This window comes from Ascidia mentula, chromosome 1 (assembly GCF_947561715.1).
Source record: "Ascidia mentula chromosome 1, kaAscMent1.1, whole genome shotgun sequence".
NCBI lineage: Eukaryota > Metazoa > Chordata > Ascidiacea > Phlebobranchia > Ascidiidae > Ascidia > Ascidia mentula.
This window is the reverse complement of record NC_138566.1, coordinates 23745692-23762039: the sequence shown is the minus strand read 5'-3', so window position 1 is coordinate 23762039 and position 16348 is coordinate 23745692. Positions and strand designations below refer to the sequence as shown.

At 39.2% G+C, this 16348-nt stretch overlaps 2 protein-coding genes across 2 annotated transcripts; one reads left to right on the top strand and one right to left on the bottom strand.

The window, feature by feature from the left end:
- Positions 1-479: 479 nt before the first annotated feature.
- On the bottom strand, positions 480-9692 carry LOC145904950 (papilin-like). The gene is made up of 26 exons (XM_082992409.1): positions 9384-9692; positions 9153-9187; positions 9052-9072; positions 8916-8948; positions 8728-8839; positions 8528-8566; positions 8325-8381; positions 8077-8215; positions 7785-7917; positions 7425-7482; positions 7052-7090; positions 6779-6835; positions 6531-6669; positions 6239-6371; positions 5893-5935; positions 5508-5546; positions 5236-5292; positions 4946-5084; positions 4555-4687; positions 4194-4362; positions 3783-3948; positions 3487-3619; positions 3014-3182; positions 2697-2825; positions 1776-1880; positions 480-926 (listed from the first exon to the last, which is right to left on the bottom strand). Exons 1-26 carry the CDS (start codon positions 9424-9426, stop codon positions 871-873), a joined length of 2376 nt encoding a protein of 791 aa, XP_082848535.1. The 5' UTR covers positions 9427-9692; the 3' UTR covers positions 480-870.
- A 2324-nt stretch (positions 9693-12016) lies between these two features.
- Positions 12017-14631, top strand: LOC145903712 (isopentenyl-diphosphate Delta-isomerase 1-like). Its single transcript, XM_082991845.1, has 6 exons — positions 12017-12189; positions 12248-12344; positions 12491-12680; positions 12774-12904; positions 13634-13777; positions 14006-14631. Exons 1-6 carry the CDS (start codon positions 12122-12124, stop codon positions 14177-14179), a joined length of 804 nt encoding a protein of 267 aa, XP_082847971.1. The 5' UTR covers positions 12017-12121; the 3' UTR covers positions 14180-14631.
- Positions 14632-16348: the final 1717 nt, after the last annotated feature.

Sequence of the window (16348 nt, the reverse complement as noted above, 5' to 3'; positions counted from 1 at the left end):
AAATCTCTTTTTGGAATAATAAGGGTTCTGCATACCAGTTTTTTATACGCAAGGCAAAAATGATTTGTTCTGTGATTCCCTGCGCCTTTAGAAGGAGTCCGTATTATTGACTGCTCACAAATTAATGCAAACGTGGCAACTATGCACCTTTGAAATCCTATAATACAGCCTGTGCAAGATAAGGGAGAGCATAATTGATGCCTTTGGTTGACTTTGATGAACCTTTCTAAAGCAAAATACGCACCAGCCGTAACAATAGCTCATAGAAACAAAAAGGTAGGGCGTCGTCATACAGCCCGACAGCAATTAAAGTTCGGCCGACAAAAATGTTCCACGGCCACATCGTTAAACGCCCTCCGCATATAATTCCAAAAGTTAACGACCCAAGCAGGATTAAGACAAAGAGCACGCGGTCTTATTCGATGAAAAAAGCGAGCAGTACATTTTTATTATCACTCACGAATAGCTGGAGCGGCGGAAATTGCAATTATGTGAGGGCGGCGGCGCCAGAGCAGGACTTAGCGTTTTAATGTTACAAAACGCGACTCGGTTGTTTACGATCTGTCGAGCCGGCACAAACAATCGCAACTTCGGTACTGGCGAATGAGTTTACATGTTTCCGCGTTCGCCGCGATAGAAATACAAGACCGCGTTCGTTAGCGGTCAGGTAATCCCGCCTTTCGTAAAATTTCGCCGTAAAATTTCTTCCAAAAGCGGCGCTATGATTCGTGCGCGCACAACAGATAATTAAAATGCTTGCATGGCAGTAGTAAGCAAGCGATTGGATTAAATGAATGAAAAGTAAATGAAATGGGAGTCGGTTCCAATCATCCAAATATGATCGTCGTTCTCTTGACGATGTATCTTCTTTTAGTTGTTCATATTTCGAAGTGCCTTCTGTACTTCACGCCGAATCATTGCTTCTCCTGTACAAAGAAATATGTTGAAGTAGAAGATCTTTAAACTGAACTGGTGAAGTTTTATAATCCGCATTGTATGTATGAAACCATTATTTTGAGGTGTTCAGTTGTGTTTGTGATCCCAAAACGACATTTGCAAATATGTTTAACGGTTTCCACTATTTTATTTACGATACTTTTTGTTGGTCTGTCTCTAAATGTTGTGTCTTGTACATAAATTAGCCAACATCGCTTAAACAAATCAACGCAAATTTACTGGCCGCAAGACGACGCTGTTGAGTTTTTTTGGGCGGCGGTTTTGCTTGTTCCTCGATATCGCCGCTCTCACAGGTCATGGATTCCATGTGGATGTTGGATACACGAGTACCCACGATCTCCTCTCCACTAATCGTGTCCACACACCAACACTCGTCATAGTAACACTGCTGGGCGGCGTACAAACCATTTTCGTTGCACCGCGGTTTAAATGGGCCGTCTTGAACCAAACCTTCCAAATTTTCTGCTTCATGTCGCTGGGCTTCGCATTTCGACAGCTCCCCGGTCTCTTCAACAACGACCACGTATTCCTCTGCGTCACGTGAACGGTTGTTGGCCAATCGCGTTGCCGCAAAGTATAAGCGTGATGGTTTTGTGTTGTGTGGATAATGCGCATGCTTTGTGCATTTTTAATTATATTGTTATGCGTGCGTGTGTTGCTTTGTTCTTAGCGGATATTTTGTACCTACGTCATGCCCAACTATGTGTATCTCGGTAGCAGAATTCCCCACAGGGTTTCTCGTATTCATGATGATTCGGTTTTGACAATGCATTTAGTGCTGTTGCTATTACCAGCAGGCAGTGCTATAATCAACTTACCGGCACATTCGCACAACTCGCATCCCGCTTCATTTCTTGCCAGGCCCATTGTACATCCCAACATTTCAGCGTTGCAGGCGTGGAAGGGACATGCGACTTCCTGACCTGCACATGATATACGTGTTAATATAGTATAAAAGTTGGTCGGAATTAGCGTGTGTTGAAACAAATTTATATAAAAAAGAGTTCTTTGTATGACAAGCTTAAACACAAAAAATAATGGTTATTATTCGACTAGAAGCTTAAATAAAATGTAAAAATACGGTATTCAGATGGTTATCTTGAACGACAAACTTTAAGGGTGGTTGCCTTCCACACGAACCCCAAGCGTAATCGAGAAAATTTATCTGCCGATTTAATTAAGACGGCATCTTATCTTGCGACAACCTCAGTAGACTTATCCAACATGACACCGCGTTCTTGCTTGGTCACAAAATGTGTGCTTGATAAAAGCCAATGTGACCTAGTTTGTTCTGGGCAAAGGCATTCCTGCAGGCCTGGGAACGGGCAACAAAACCGCATGTTTGCGAGAATAAAATTAACTACGCCGCATGATGGACCCAATAAAGCAAACACGGCCAGCTTCCGTGGACTGAGATTAGCTGACAACGCAAACATCAATATCTTATCTCTTTGCTATGGTGATGAGATGAACTGAGTTTATCATGTGTTTGAGCAAGTCGCCGTGAAGGAATTTTTAATTTCTTATGGTAACTTCTTGGCAACCACCTGATTTGACCCATGCTTTGCCAACGCACAAAGTGGAAACCGCTGCGTTTGCAGTTACCGTAGTTAGCGAAGTAATGATCCACACCCACGAACATGCATAAATTGAGCGGGGCCATAAAATCGCTTTGGTGCCCCACGTTGTTATCGATCACTGCCAGCATGAATGATACTCTCCAGAACAGTTAAACTCACCAGCGGCACATCCGCACATTTCACAGCCATTTTCGTTCTTGGCAAGTCCGTTTTGGCAGCCAAGCATTTCAGCTGTGCAGGAATGGAACGTGCAAGCAACTGGGTTTTCCTCAATCACGTTTCCTTCGACTATAAAAACGGTTTAGTTTGCAATTTTTCCTCGTTCACTAACAAATGCACAAAAAAATTCACGAAAAATTAAAACATTCTATAGCCCACATCACTTTAAAACAGGAGAGCCAGGCACAGGTACAAAAGTTTTCAGTCGATGGCAAAATTCAACAACTGTCGGAAAGATTTAGAAGCTGCGTGCAAACCTTCGCATTCGCACAACGCGCATCCGTAGTAATTGGTTTTCAACCCGGTCCCTTCGGCGCAACCAAGAATCTCCGGAGTACAAGCGTGCGTCACACATGGGACGGGCTGTGGTTCCTCTGCGGCTTTGTGACTCAAAACTCCACATGTTCTGGAACATTCCTCTCTTGTCTGTTGAATAACCGTAAAAGCTTTAAAGATGCGTAAAATGATTCTACATAACAATCGCGTATTTTCTTTCATGTATTGTATTTTCATAACCCCGATTTTTTTCTATTTAAACGCTATTTAAATATTAAAATTTCATAAATATGCTGCTGTTTCTACATAATGAAAGTTTTAGAAACTGACCTTCCGATTTAAAGGTAAGAGAATCCATTCTAGTCAAACATAGTAACAAATAATTAGAAAAGCATGACCCATGTCCACCAAACATGGAAAGAGGAAATATTCTAAATATTCTGTTTAAACACACCTTAAAGTTGTTGCTGTTGCCACTGCAGCCGCCGTACAGGAACGTCTCACACTTGTGGGTTCCGCGATTGTAAAAATATCTTAAGTGAATTCCAAAGCATGGACCTTGTTCTGGCATTGGCATGCACGCTCCCCTACAGAAAAAAAACAACAAAGTATGAGGCGACCCTAACTTTCGAAAAAAAATATTTTTGGAAAATTTTTGTAGTGAGTTTGACGTCGATTTCCGCGCTTTGCTTTGCAATACGCGCTCCCGACCCAAACATGGGTGTAACCTACCATACACCTGTGACTTACTTATTAACAGTGCTGGTCGCTCTGGCTTGCAATTGTCCGGCGGCACATTCGCATAGATCACATCCTTGGGCGTTTCTAGCGAGTCCGTTCATGCATCCGAGCATCTCTGCGGTGCACGCGTGGTAGGGACAAGCCAATGGACTTTCTCCAATTACGCCGCCTTCAACTAACAAAATGAGTTTGTCAAGGTGACTGATATAACTCTTCTGGGATGATTGAGCCCTATCTTAGCTGTTCTAATTTTGAAATTGTTGGAGGGCTTGCTCGTGTGTTCGTTTTTCAAGGACATAAGCATGTCCCGTAATTTAGACTGAAAATTAACCAAACACATCACGTTTTGCCACAACTCAAATATTGGTCTGGTCAGTTACCGCCCATAATGTTCGTATAGTCAGTCCATGTACAACTCACCTTCGCATTCGCACAAAGGGCAGCCATAATCGTTGGTCTTCAATGCGGTACCAGCGGCGCAGCCAAGAATCTCCGGGGTGCATGCGTGCATTGGGCAGGGAACAGCCGGATTTGCCTCCGGTGCCTTTTGGCTGATGACGCCGCAATTGGTAGAGCACTCCTCAAAGGTCTATTAACGAGAATTTGACAACGATTGATTTACTAACGCTGATGCTATAACGACAATTTTATTATTGTTTGCCAGTCACCGAAGGTCAGCAAACAGTCGATTTCCTTCTTTTACGACAAGGCCATGTCGGGTTTATTTTGGGAATGCGCCGTAAACTTTTACAACGTGGGAGTGTCTCGAGTTTTGAATCACCTCAAAGTTGTTTCCGTTTCCCTTGCAACCTCCGTACAGAAATTCCACGCATCTGTTCTTCGAGCGGTCGTAGTAATATCTGAGGTGTCTACCTTTGCATGGGCCTTGCTCTGGGACAAGCATACATGATCCCCTGCATAATTAAATGTAAAAATAATGCAAGCGTTTTGAATATGATGCATTTTGATTAAGATAGCAAGTCTGTCTATTCTTAGCAAATAAAACTAAAAAAGATTTATTTTGCATTATATTTTTCTCATCAGCATATATGATCCTTTGAAAAATGACCAGTGTTTACCATACCGGAATTCGAACCCATGGCTATACCGCAAAGAACTCGCGATCAAGTATTATGTTTTGGCGTCTAACACTTTGAATAATGTTCACATACCTGTCGACGGAAGTAGAAGACCTTGGTTCTTTTTCGAGGATCGCGCACTCGCACATGTCACAGCCGCGTTCGTCCTTCTTTACTCCGGCGGAGCCGCATCTCATCGTATCGGCGCAGGGTAGTTTGGGGCAACCGACAGCTACCAAATTTGGTAACAAGTTCAAATCAAAACACGGCTAACGCCACCATACATACAATGGTATCCATTGTATGACTTTGATGAGTTTGGTTTGTGGATTCTTAAATATGTTATAAGGGTTGGCGAAAGTAATGCGGCCTGTACATCTTACCGATCGACTTGTCAACTCCAAAACCTGGGTCAACACCGAAACCAGGGTCAACTTTGGCTGAAAAGTAAAATTCCAATGTATGTTTATTTTGTAAGAGCAGCAGACGAAATTACAAATCGACGCCAAAATTAGAACCGATTTTGCTGAAAACGAGTAAAAGACATGATTTTGACAAACATGCTTTTAAACTAAGTTATTGTTAACATGCTGGTTGTAAACATCTGATGGGAATAAATATTTGATCGTATTTCATCTATTGATTATTCTCTTACTGTTTGTCTGGTCAACTCCAAATCCGGGGTCAACTTTAGCTGCAAGAAAACAACATAAAATGAAACTTCGTGACCAGTGTTTGTAATGTATTTATTGCTTCTTTTGGGTATACACAGGTTTCGTATATTTATATTACAATTTTTTCGACGGATTGGCGACTAAAAAAAGATTAACATATTTTGGCTTGCGCATATGTAGGTTGGCCTGCGAAGTCATTAAAATTTAAACATTATTTGTAAACTGACAAGCGGCGTTCAAGGTTACCGAGAGCTGTCGTAAAGTTTCACACAAACCTATTGATAGTGAACATATTTTGTATTTCCGTCCTGCCACCTGGTAATATTACGGTTCACTCACACTTATTTTTACCCTTAGATTTCTTACTTGCTGTCGTGGTTCCGCAAGTGTTCAAACATTCGTCCTTTGTCTGCAAACAAAATACAAAGTTCGACCCCACAAAATTGGCTGCTTACCTTGGCAGCAACATTTCTAGTCATCAGTTGTCAAGAAATACTCGATTATAACGTTTTAAATCGGAATAAAGGTTTTAAAATACCCACGCGCTTACAGTCCCAACTAAGTTAATTCGATCACATCAGCACTGATGTTGAGCACAGCGGTTTTCGAAACGTTTGCTAATAATAATTAGCATATTAGCTTTGGCTTTTCCATTCCGTATAATCTTATTCGCACCCAACTTATAAAAATTTTTATGAAAAACGAACCATACCTCAAAGTTGTTGGCGTTTCCCTTGCAGCCGCCGTAAAGGAAAGTGACGCAGGTATTCCTTGAGCGATCAAAGTAGAATCGGACGTGTCTCCCTTTGCATGGACCTTCTTCAGGTACGAGCATACACGATCCTCTGAAAAAATGACCAGCGTTTACCATGCCTGGATTCGAACCCTGACTATCTCGCACACAAATCGCAATCAATTGCTAAGTTTTGGTGTCGAACACTACAACTGATGCTGTTAACAATCCCTCTCCCTAAAAAAGCAAATAACAGAAGATATTTACATACCTGTCCAACGAAGTAGAAGACCTTGGTTCTTTTTCGAGGATCGCGCACTCGCACATGTCACAGCCGCGTTCGTCCTTCTTTACCCCGGCGGAACCGCATCTCATCGTATCGGCGCAGGGTAGTTTGGGGCAACCGACAGCTGCCAAATTCGAAATGTTTTAAAGACAAAATATAACAAACGCCACCTGCATGGTGATGGTTTTGTACGGTTTAGAAATCAGTTCATATGTGTGGTCTATACATAATACCAATCGACTTGTCAACTCCAAAACCTGGGTCAACGCCAAAACCAGGGTCAACTTTGGCTGAAAAGTAAAATTCCAATGTATGTTTATTTTGCGTAAGAGCAGCAGACGAAATTGCAAATCGACGGCAAAATTAGAACCGATTTTGCTAAAAACGAGTAAAAGACATGATTTTGACATGCTTATGCTTTTAAACTAAGTTATTGTTTACATGGTTGTAAACATCTGATGGGAATAAATATTTGATCGTATTTTATCTATTGATTATTCTCTTACTGTTTGTCTGGTCAACTCCGAATCCGGGGTCAACTTTAGCTGCAAGAAAACAACATAAAATAAAACTGCGTGACCAGTGTTTGTAATGTATTTATTGCCTTTTTGGGGTATACACAGGTTTCGTATATTTATATTAAAATTTTTTCGACGGATTGGCGACTAAAAAAAGGTTAACATATTTTGGTTTGCGCATATGAAGGTTGGCCTGCGAAGTCATTACAATTTAAACATTATTTGTAAACTGACAAGCGGCGTTCAAGGTTACCGAGAGTTGTCGTAAAGTTTCACACAAACCCATTGATAGTGAACATATTGTGTATTTCTGTCCTGCCACATTTTAATATTACGGTTAACTCACACTTCTTATTTTTACCTTTAGATTTCTTGCTTGCTGTCGTGGTTCCGCAAGTGTTCAAACATTCGTCCTTTGTCTGCAAACAAAACACAAAGTTCGACCCCACAAAATTGGCTGCTTACCTTAGCAGCATTTCTATTCATCAGGTGTCAAGAAAAACTCAATTATAACGTTTTAAATTGGAACATAGGTTTTAAAATACCCACGCGCTTACAGTCCCAACTAAGTCAATTAGTTCACATCAGCACTGATGTTAAGCACAGCACTGATGTTGAGCACAGCAATAATAATTAGCATACTAGCTTTGGTTTCTTCCATTCCGTGTAATCTTATTCGCACCCAACTTGTAAAAAATTTCATGAAAAACGAACCGTATACCTCAAAATTGTTGGCGTTTCCCTTGCAGCCGCCGTAAAGGAAAGTGACGCAGGTATTCCTTGAGCGATCAAAGTAGAATCGGACGTGTTTCCCTTTGCATGGACCTTCTTCAGGTACGAGCATACACGATCCTCTGAAAAAATGACCAGCGTTTACCATGCCTGGATTCGAACCCTGACTATCTCGCACACAAATCGCAATCAATTGCTAAGTTTTGGTGTCGAACACTACAACTGATGCTGTTAACAACCCCTCCCCCTAAAAAAGCAAATAACAGAAGATATTTACATACCTGTCCAACGAAGTAGAAGACCTTGGTTCTTTTTCGAGGATCGCGCACTCGCACATGTCACAGCCGCGTTCGTCCTTCTTTACTCCGGCGGAGCCGCATCTCATCGTATCGGCGCAGGGGAGTTTGGGGCAACCGACAGCTGCCAAATTCGAAATGTTTTAAAGACAAAATATAACAAACGCCACCTGCATGGTGATGGTTTTGTACGGTTTAGAAATCAGTGCATATGTATGGTCTATACATCTTACCAATCGACTTGTCAACTCCAAAACCTGGGTCAACGCCGAAACCAGGGTCAACTTTAGCTGAAAAGTAAAATTGCAATTTATTTATTTTGCGTCAGGGCACCAGACGAAATTACAAATCGACGAAATTGGAATCAAAGTTATTGTTAACATGGTTGTAAACATATAGTGGTAATAAATATTTTATCTATTGATTATTCTCTTACTATTTGTCTGGTCAACTCCGAATCCGGGGTCAACTTTAGCTGCAAGAAAACAACATAAAATGAAACTTCGTGACCAGTGTTTGTAATGTATTTATTGTCTTTTTTGGTTTGCAAAGTTTTGCCGAGTAGGTTATCACTGTGTTTTCCTTGTCATAAAGTAACCAATATGTGTCACGTGTATGTGTTGTTCCACGGTATACCTTGTGGTGCACATTTACATGTGGGGCATCCGTTGACGTACTTCAATCGCTCGCATCCGAGAGTCTTCGCGGTGCAGGCGTGAAATGGACAAGCTACATCAGAAGCTCGTGTCTGCGATGCAAGTTTGAGGGTTACAAATTAACTTTTACGCGTTTGAGTAATTCCGACAAAATAAAGGACGACTTACTTCTATTTCGTTCTCGTCCAGAATATCGTCCAACTAAACCGAAAACAAAATATTGTTCATATAATAGTCGTAAAATAAATTTGGGGTTGCCTTGAAACAAACACAAAGATAACTATTACAACATACATATACGTACCATGCTTCTCAGGGCCACAAGCTGTAACAAGAAAGATTTTATGAACGACAAATGCATGCTGATATCATGCTGGAAGTACATATATTGTTTATTTTACTTACCTTGTGCTTAGCGTCGTTATCAGCGTGTGAGGAACCTAGAACAATAGAGACAAGGAAAATAAAATGGGCCAATGTGTCCAACGACGTTTAACATGTTTTACAATGTAAGGTGGTTAATCCAATTTCAACACTAAATGCAGATAAGTGGCAGAGTGGTGCCACACCATAAAATGTCCAACTCATTTTTAATGAATCTGTTTTGCCTTTCACACCAAACAGTAGAATACTCACCACACAACGCCACAAGGGCGAATGCTACGAATAGTACTTTCATGGTGATCAAGAAATTCCAGGTCGTTGTCTGGGATCTGCAAGAACGAGTGAGTGCCAATGCCTGATTGCGCTCCTTATATCTCTTCCCGATACAACTTTTGGATGTGTTTTCCGCCCACTTATAATTGCTGACTTGGCGTTTGTGGACTCAACGATATGAGCCTGAACTTTCTTGCTGGGGTTATCGACTCCTTAATTACTCGAGCCTTTCCACGTGTAGAAAAGACAAACACCCTATAGCCGATGAAATCGCTGATCAAATGGGCGTTTTCCGCCTTCACAAGGAAAATCACAACGCCTTACTCGCCCAGCGCATGCCTGTCACCGCCTCCCGACGTCTTTTACAACTCGGCAAACATCTTTGTACACAGAATGATTCATATGGGCGCTATGAGGTGTCGTTATCCAATGCTAAACTTTGTGGAACGCTAAGGTTCTGCATCTTAGGTGCACTGGGTCACGTTTACGAGGTTTAATGGAAAGGTTGCGGTTTGCAGAGAGTGATTAATTTATGTGCAACGCTCGTAAGGTAGAATAAGTTCACATTCTGATCGCAATTTATTAAACTTGTACGCGCAGCTATGTAATCGGAAACGGTTTGTCGCCTTACGTGACCTGGAGATGATGTCTCGCCTCTATAATTTGACGAAACTTTTCCTTTTGATCAAGTTGAACAATTCCTGCAAATAATCCCAAGTCGTTTGTTTGACGTTGTTTATGATATATATATTTCGCCTGTATTTACATGCATCATCGGTATCGCTAAAACCACAAATAACGCAGTTCTGTTACTTAGTCTTTGTTGGCCATAAGAAAACAGGGGATTAAAAGCATACAAACTTTCATTCACTCAATTTTGCTCTTTTTTGTCGAGTTTCAAAGAAACCACGCATGTTGATGCGCATTCCCTTTCTTGCGGAAGGACACAATACAAGTATTGCATATAAGGGACAAAACGTATTTTACTGCTGCGGAAAGGCATTATTCAGGGCTATTCAAAATACGTTGGAATCGGCGCCGCGCAGTCACAAATATTTTGCACTTGAAAAACAACAATGCGCACAAACCATATCGTGATGGAAACACTCTAACTTGAGACAAAGTAAATAACAGCCATCAAAACGTCTTAAACAGTAGCGATACAGAACTGTTAATTCCTCAAGGCGTATCTGTTGTCATTCAACATTTTTCATCAGGATGTATACTTCATTAACTTTTTGCATTGTCTACATTCAGTGGTTTTTACCCTTTTTTGTTGTATTTTGCGCTATGTCTGTTATACTTTTATCACATTTTTGACGGCATTTCGTGACAAAGTGCCAGTAAATGTATGACACACAGTAATTACAAAACATAACAACAACTTTTGTATATTATGGTGCAGAATAACCCATCTACAACCCGGTAAATCCCCATCGGTTGAGAACCACAGGTTTATGCTGCAGTTAAGCAAGTACACAAGGTCTGTTTGTCTTTGGTCGTCAACAAATAAACATATTATCTGTGGATATTTGCGTGGCATGAACAGAGAATCTGCTAATGGCATCTCATCACGTGCAGATGACACAACATGTTACTAGCGTCAAGGGAAGTGAAGAAATGCAGCTAATCGACTTTCAGCAACTTGGTGTTGCTTTGTGCAGCCATAACTTTCGCAAATTGAAGGTTGGGGTGTGTAGTTGAATCAAGCTTATCACAGAAATAAATTAGCCTATTATTAAAATCGCCTGCAGGTTGAAATTGGCTTCAAAAGCATTTTACCGTATTTTACGGACCATAAGGCGCACCCGATTATAAGGCGCACTGTCAATAAATTGCTTTGATTAGTGTTTTGTTCATACATAAGGCGCACCGGGCTATAGAACGCAACGTATTTTAAGGAGTATGGGTTACCGTATAAAGCTCATTAAACAAAAACTTGTTACGTAATAAATGTAAGCAAGTCACAATAGTATGAATATCACAGTTGCTAGTTGCTTTTACCGTAGTTTATTGTGTAAGACGGTGGTTTATTTATAATAGTATCGGTACTGGTTTTGAGTGTAGGCAGTAAAGCACTACTTGATCCATACATTAGGCGCACCGGCTTATAAGGCGCACGATCAATTTATGAGGAAAAAAAAGGATTTAAGTTGCGCCTTATGGTCCGTAAAATACGGTAAGTCAAGCAAAGCATTGCACATGTGTAAACAATTCGTTTGTGGATTAATTTTTCATGTTCGTCCTTTCACTATTAAGTCAAGCGATTAGTGAGCATTGTCACATGGATTCAAGCTCTTTTTATAGGCAAGAATTGTGGTAATGTGCATACTTCATTTCAGCTGCCCGCAAAGGTGGAGCGTATTTTGATGAACTTTTGGTATTTAACAAACATATTGCTATTCCGAGCATAAAATGTGCCAACTCTAAGAAATCCGCCAATTTTATCTGTATTGTATATGTTGCGCAATGCAAACGTATTAAAATATGAATTTTTGCGCCACCAGGGGGCCTCTTAAGGCTCACAAAAAGTAGCAAGTCTGATTCCGGGAAACCACCTACGGATAACGCTTTGAATGAAACATAAACAAACTTGATCTGTTCATTCGAGGCAGTTTGTTGATTTGCTGTGTTCGTTTCTGTTTGAAGTGAACTTGTTTGGTGATATAGTACTTGCTGGTGCACTGTTTTGTGAGTCTGACTGTTAAACAACTCGAATGCACAAGCTTTCGCGAGTTTCATCTATGTTTTATGTTGTTGATTTTGCTCCATTTCTAAATAAAAGGTGGATGTTTAGTCTTTCTTTGGTGACAAAACTTTACCAAGCTAATTGCAATGTGCAGCCCAGGGAAGATACTCAGAGTCTACAATTTGCCAAATACACTTTTGAAGCGATGCATATCAGCCAAATTGGACTGGGGAAATTATGATGCAACACAGGTTGAATATTTTTGTCTTATGTGTTGAGTGTGTGACTCAATAAATTTGGTTTTATTAGTGCTCATTCCTTTTTACTGCTGTACTGATACTGGATCATAGTTTTTGCGAAAATACAAATTTAATTTGTTCACTTTGCTTGTTTGAAGGTAAAACTGATGAAAGAAGAATGTATTGGTGTTGATGAAAATGATCAAGTGATTGCAAAACTTTCCAAGATGGACAGTCACCTCATGGAGAATGGCCCACCTTTGCACAGAGCATTTAGCCTTTTTCTTTTCAATTCTAAAAAAGAACTTTTAATGCAGAAGAGGGCAAACTCAAAAATTACATTTCCTGGTTTGTATGCATTACAAGCATGTTGTGATTTTTTCTTACCTTCAATAGGTGACAGGCTTACTTATTACATTTGCATAACATTATATTTTGCAGGATATTACACAAACTCGTGCTGTAGCCATCCCTTGTTCACATATTTGGAGTTTGATGAAAAGGATGCTCTTGGTGTGAAGAGGGCAGCACAGAGAAGAGCTTCATATGAACTGGGCATTCCAGCTGAGCAGGTATCGAGCAAATATTTTTATCCAATCGACTTCTATTTTTATTCAGTTGTTAAAAAGACCATACTGATATGCTAATTATTCTAAACAAATGTTTTGAACAATGTGCAAATCATCAGTGCTGTTGCAACTCTTATTATTTTAGCACAGTGGTTCTCAAACTGTGGTACGCGTACCACTAGTGGTACACGAGAGCTTTTCAAGTGGTACGCGATTTAGTCTACTCTATACAATTTGCCGCACTTTGCAGAAGCCAAAACCGCTGCAAATACATGGTGTTGGTTTTCTTTATTGTGTATTTGTGACGCAATAGTATCAACGTGAAATTGTTGCACTGTTGAAGTAATTCTGACTTCGTGTATTCAGCTGTGCAACAGTTTCACGTTGATACTACTGCGTCACAAATGCACAATAAAGAAATCCAAGCAACTGGTGATATTGGCTAAATTGTTATTCATTGGTGTTATGTCATAACAGTTATGGTATAGTAATACGGTGGTACGCAGTGTATCAAAAAACAAATGAGCGGTACGTGATTGGAAAAAGTTTGAGAAACACTGTTTTAGCATAATGATTAGCATATTAGCTTTGACTTTTCTATTATGTGTAGTTAACAAGTTTTTTCGCACCTACGATCATATTACTGTTACTGAAACAATAAAATCTGTTTTGTTTCAAAAAATCATTAACTTTCTGCAAAATTATGTGGACATCATGGCCTCTTGATTTTAGTTGCCCGTTTCATCATTCACGTATCTAACACGAGTACATTACATGGCTCCATGCAGCGAGACATGGGGTGAACATGAGATAGATTATGTTCTGTTTGCTCAAAAAGACGTTGACCTTGACATCAACAAAAATGAAGTTTCTGAGGTTGGTCATTGCTGTTCTAATAGTATGGCAGATTTTTAATTGGATTGGCCGTGTAGTATATTATAGAGGTTACAAAACTGTAAGTGGGTAATACTTGAAGACCATGTTTTTTTATAAAGTTTGGACTGAAAGAATATTTATATTTGTTTCTTTTTATTGATACTGCTGGCTTTATGCATCTTCCATACATATACTACAGTTTAGTATTCACCACTATATTTGTTTTAGGTCCAGTGGGTATCGCTAGAAAATCTAGACCGATTCATATCTGCATGTTTATCAAGTGGTACACCCATTACCCCATGGTTTAATCTAATTGCAAATTCAAAGCTGAAACTATGGTGGTCAAACCTAGGGCACATTTCCCAATCTTGCGAACATCAGCGCATCACAAGATTTTAAAGAAGATATAATCGGTGCCAATTTTAAATGACAACTTTTATTTATATATTTGTGTTTTATAGTGAGTGTTTAGTACAGTAGCATCACAAGATGTAAATGTGTACAAAAATGTAACAATAATTGGTCTGCAAAAGTACCTCATTTCAACTATATTACCTTAACAATTGCAAGTTTTGTCTGGTTCAGAAATTTCACAAACCATGTGGTGAAAATGTCACTGGCATTTTTTAGCTAAATAGAACACAAGTTGTTTAAAGTTATGTTTATTGCATTTGGTAAAAGAAAGTAAGTGCACAGCAATGTTTTGCGCATTTCTTTGCAGTTTTATTCTGATTTTAACTATTTTCTGTAGATTGTATGCAGAAACTTTTTTATGCACGTAATTAATCATCACTCTAATTGCATTTATGTTTGCATATAATGTCACCGAAAAATATACTTATTGGTTCACAACCAATACTCAAGATTTTTTCATGACGTTTGTGGTAAAAGCGCAATGATATCGAAATTTAGAAGCTGGGACAATTTTGGCAAATCATTGAATTACAGTGCAACAAGTTTTCAGTGGAGGTAATTAAAAGCACGTAATTTAAAACCTCTAAAAACAGATCGCGAGATGGCGTTATAGCACAATGGTCTATCCAGCAGCAGTGGCTCGAGGGTGTGTTGTGATAAGCCTTGAAGCACTGGCAGTTTTTTTTGTTTAGATGTGTGCTGGAATATGGTCACATCTGCAACTATACGGGGCAAATAGGCAATATACAACGTTCAGCAATAATCCGTTAGTCAAGACTTACTGTAAATTTACGTAAAATTAAGAATACCCTTGTGTTCGTTCATCCGTGACTTGTCAAATCATTAAATTTATTCAGAAAATCGCAGAGATCGCAGCTTGTTTGACTTTTATGTAGGTATTATGACGTAACACAAACTTGGAATAATGCTTTTTTTTAAATTCTGGTCAGTGATGATTCGATTCAGGTTTGCAGGCGTTGCGTTGATTTCGAGGCCGGGATAAGGAAATGTACTAGTGTGTAATTGGAAAGCATAGCTTTTTGTGTTCTAGTCTTGGCAGGTGTGGTAAGAAAGATAACATTTGGTTTGGCTTGGCATGCATTGATTTAGATCTGATATGCCCTAAATAAACTAATGCTAAAAACGTCTTTTTAAACAGTAAATTTGGCATAAATGTTCCCATTCATGAGCCCATTTCCTTGTATTTGCTTTTTGGTATTGTAGTGAAATATACATAAGGCTAACCAAAATAGTAAATACAATATTATATGACCTTATTCATGTTATTTGTCAAAAACACCATCAAGTTGCTTGAAAATAACAAGCAGGCACTATGAAAACAGGTATATTTCATTGTTCTTTGGAATATCCTTTCATTATTTTTTTTATCTATTATGAGTATTTTAAGATGAGTGTTGGTGTCAGTAGCATAGTCTTGTGTGTTTTGCATGAAAATACTGTTATAACCTAAGGTGTAGCAATCAGTTTATAGTTTGTTTAAAGTTTTGTAATATCAGCTGATGTATTGGTGTAGTTTTGAATATGCATGCTCCAGATTGGGAAAAGTTTTGTGACTTTGGCAAAAATTTACCAGAAATATGCGCAAAAAACAATGTGATTGTCCACGCAATTAAAGATTGCCAAAAAAATCCTTCACACAAATAACAAACTTTCCAATCTGGTGCATGTTTAATATATGAAACAAATCATTGAGTTGGTGCAAGTATCCTGTATGATAATTTGTGAATGTTTTGTTCTTTTGATATTTAGGTATTCTGGTTCTCCTGCTAATTAATTTTATAACACAAAAGGGCATGTCTAACATATTGATTTTGGGGGTTTGGTGAACAATTTAAACTGATTGAGTTTTAAACTTTCTGTAGAGGCATTGATATATTTCTCCTGTTATGTTAACTTTGCAATAATATTAATTTGAAAGTTAAAACTGACAAAGGAAAATTACTGGAAGAATAGCTGAAGTATTCAAGAAAAAAAACAACCTTTTTATTAAAACAAGATACAAATAGTGTAAACTACCCTTATTGTGTTTGTGTGTTTCAGTTTGACTACAGATCATGTTACAGTGCAACAACAAAGCTTAATGATGATTAAATGTCATGTTGCTGGCAGTGTCCAGTGGTCTTTAGTAGGGCA

What these genes read in the sequence shown, in the direction of transcription:
- LOC145904950 (XM_082992409.1), bottom strand. Translation starts at nt 9,426, where the DNA reads ATGAAAGTACTATTCGTAGCATTCGCCCTTGTGGCGTTGTGTG. An exon ending in CGGAGTTGACCAGACAAATA is followed by an intron (nt 8,382 to 8,527) that starts GTAAGAGAATAA and finishes TTTACTTTTCAG; the next exon opens with CTAAAGTTGACCCTGGTTTC. An exon ending in AGCAAGCAAGAAATCTAAAG is followed by an intron (nt 7,091 to 7,424) that starts GTAAAAATAAGA and finishes GTTTTCTTGCAG; the next exon opens with CTAAAGTTGACCCCGGATTC.
- LOC145903712 (XM_082991845.1), top strand. Translation starts at nt 12,122, where the DNA reads ATGCACAAGCTTTCGCGAGTTTCATCTATGTTTTATGTTGTTGATTTT. An exon ending in GAAATTATGATGCAACACAG is followed by an intron (nt 12,345 to 12,490) that starts GTTGAATATTTT and finishes GCTTGTTTGAAG; the next exon opens with GTAAAACTGATGAAAGAAGA. An exon ending in TGGGCATTCCAGCTGAGCAG is followed by an intron (nt 12,905 to 13,633) that starts GTATCGAGCAAA and finishes TCTTGATTTTAG; the next exon opens with TTGCCCGTTTCATCATTCAC.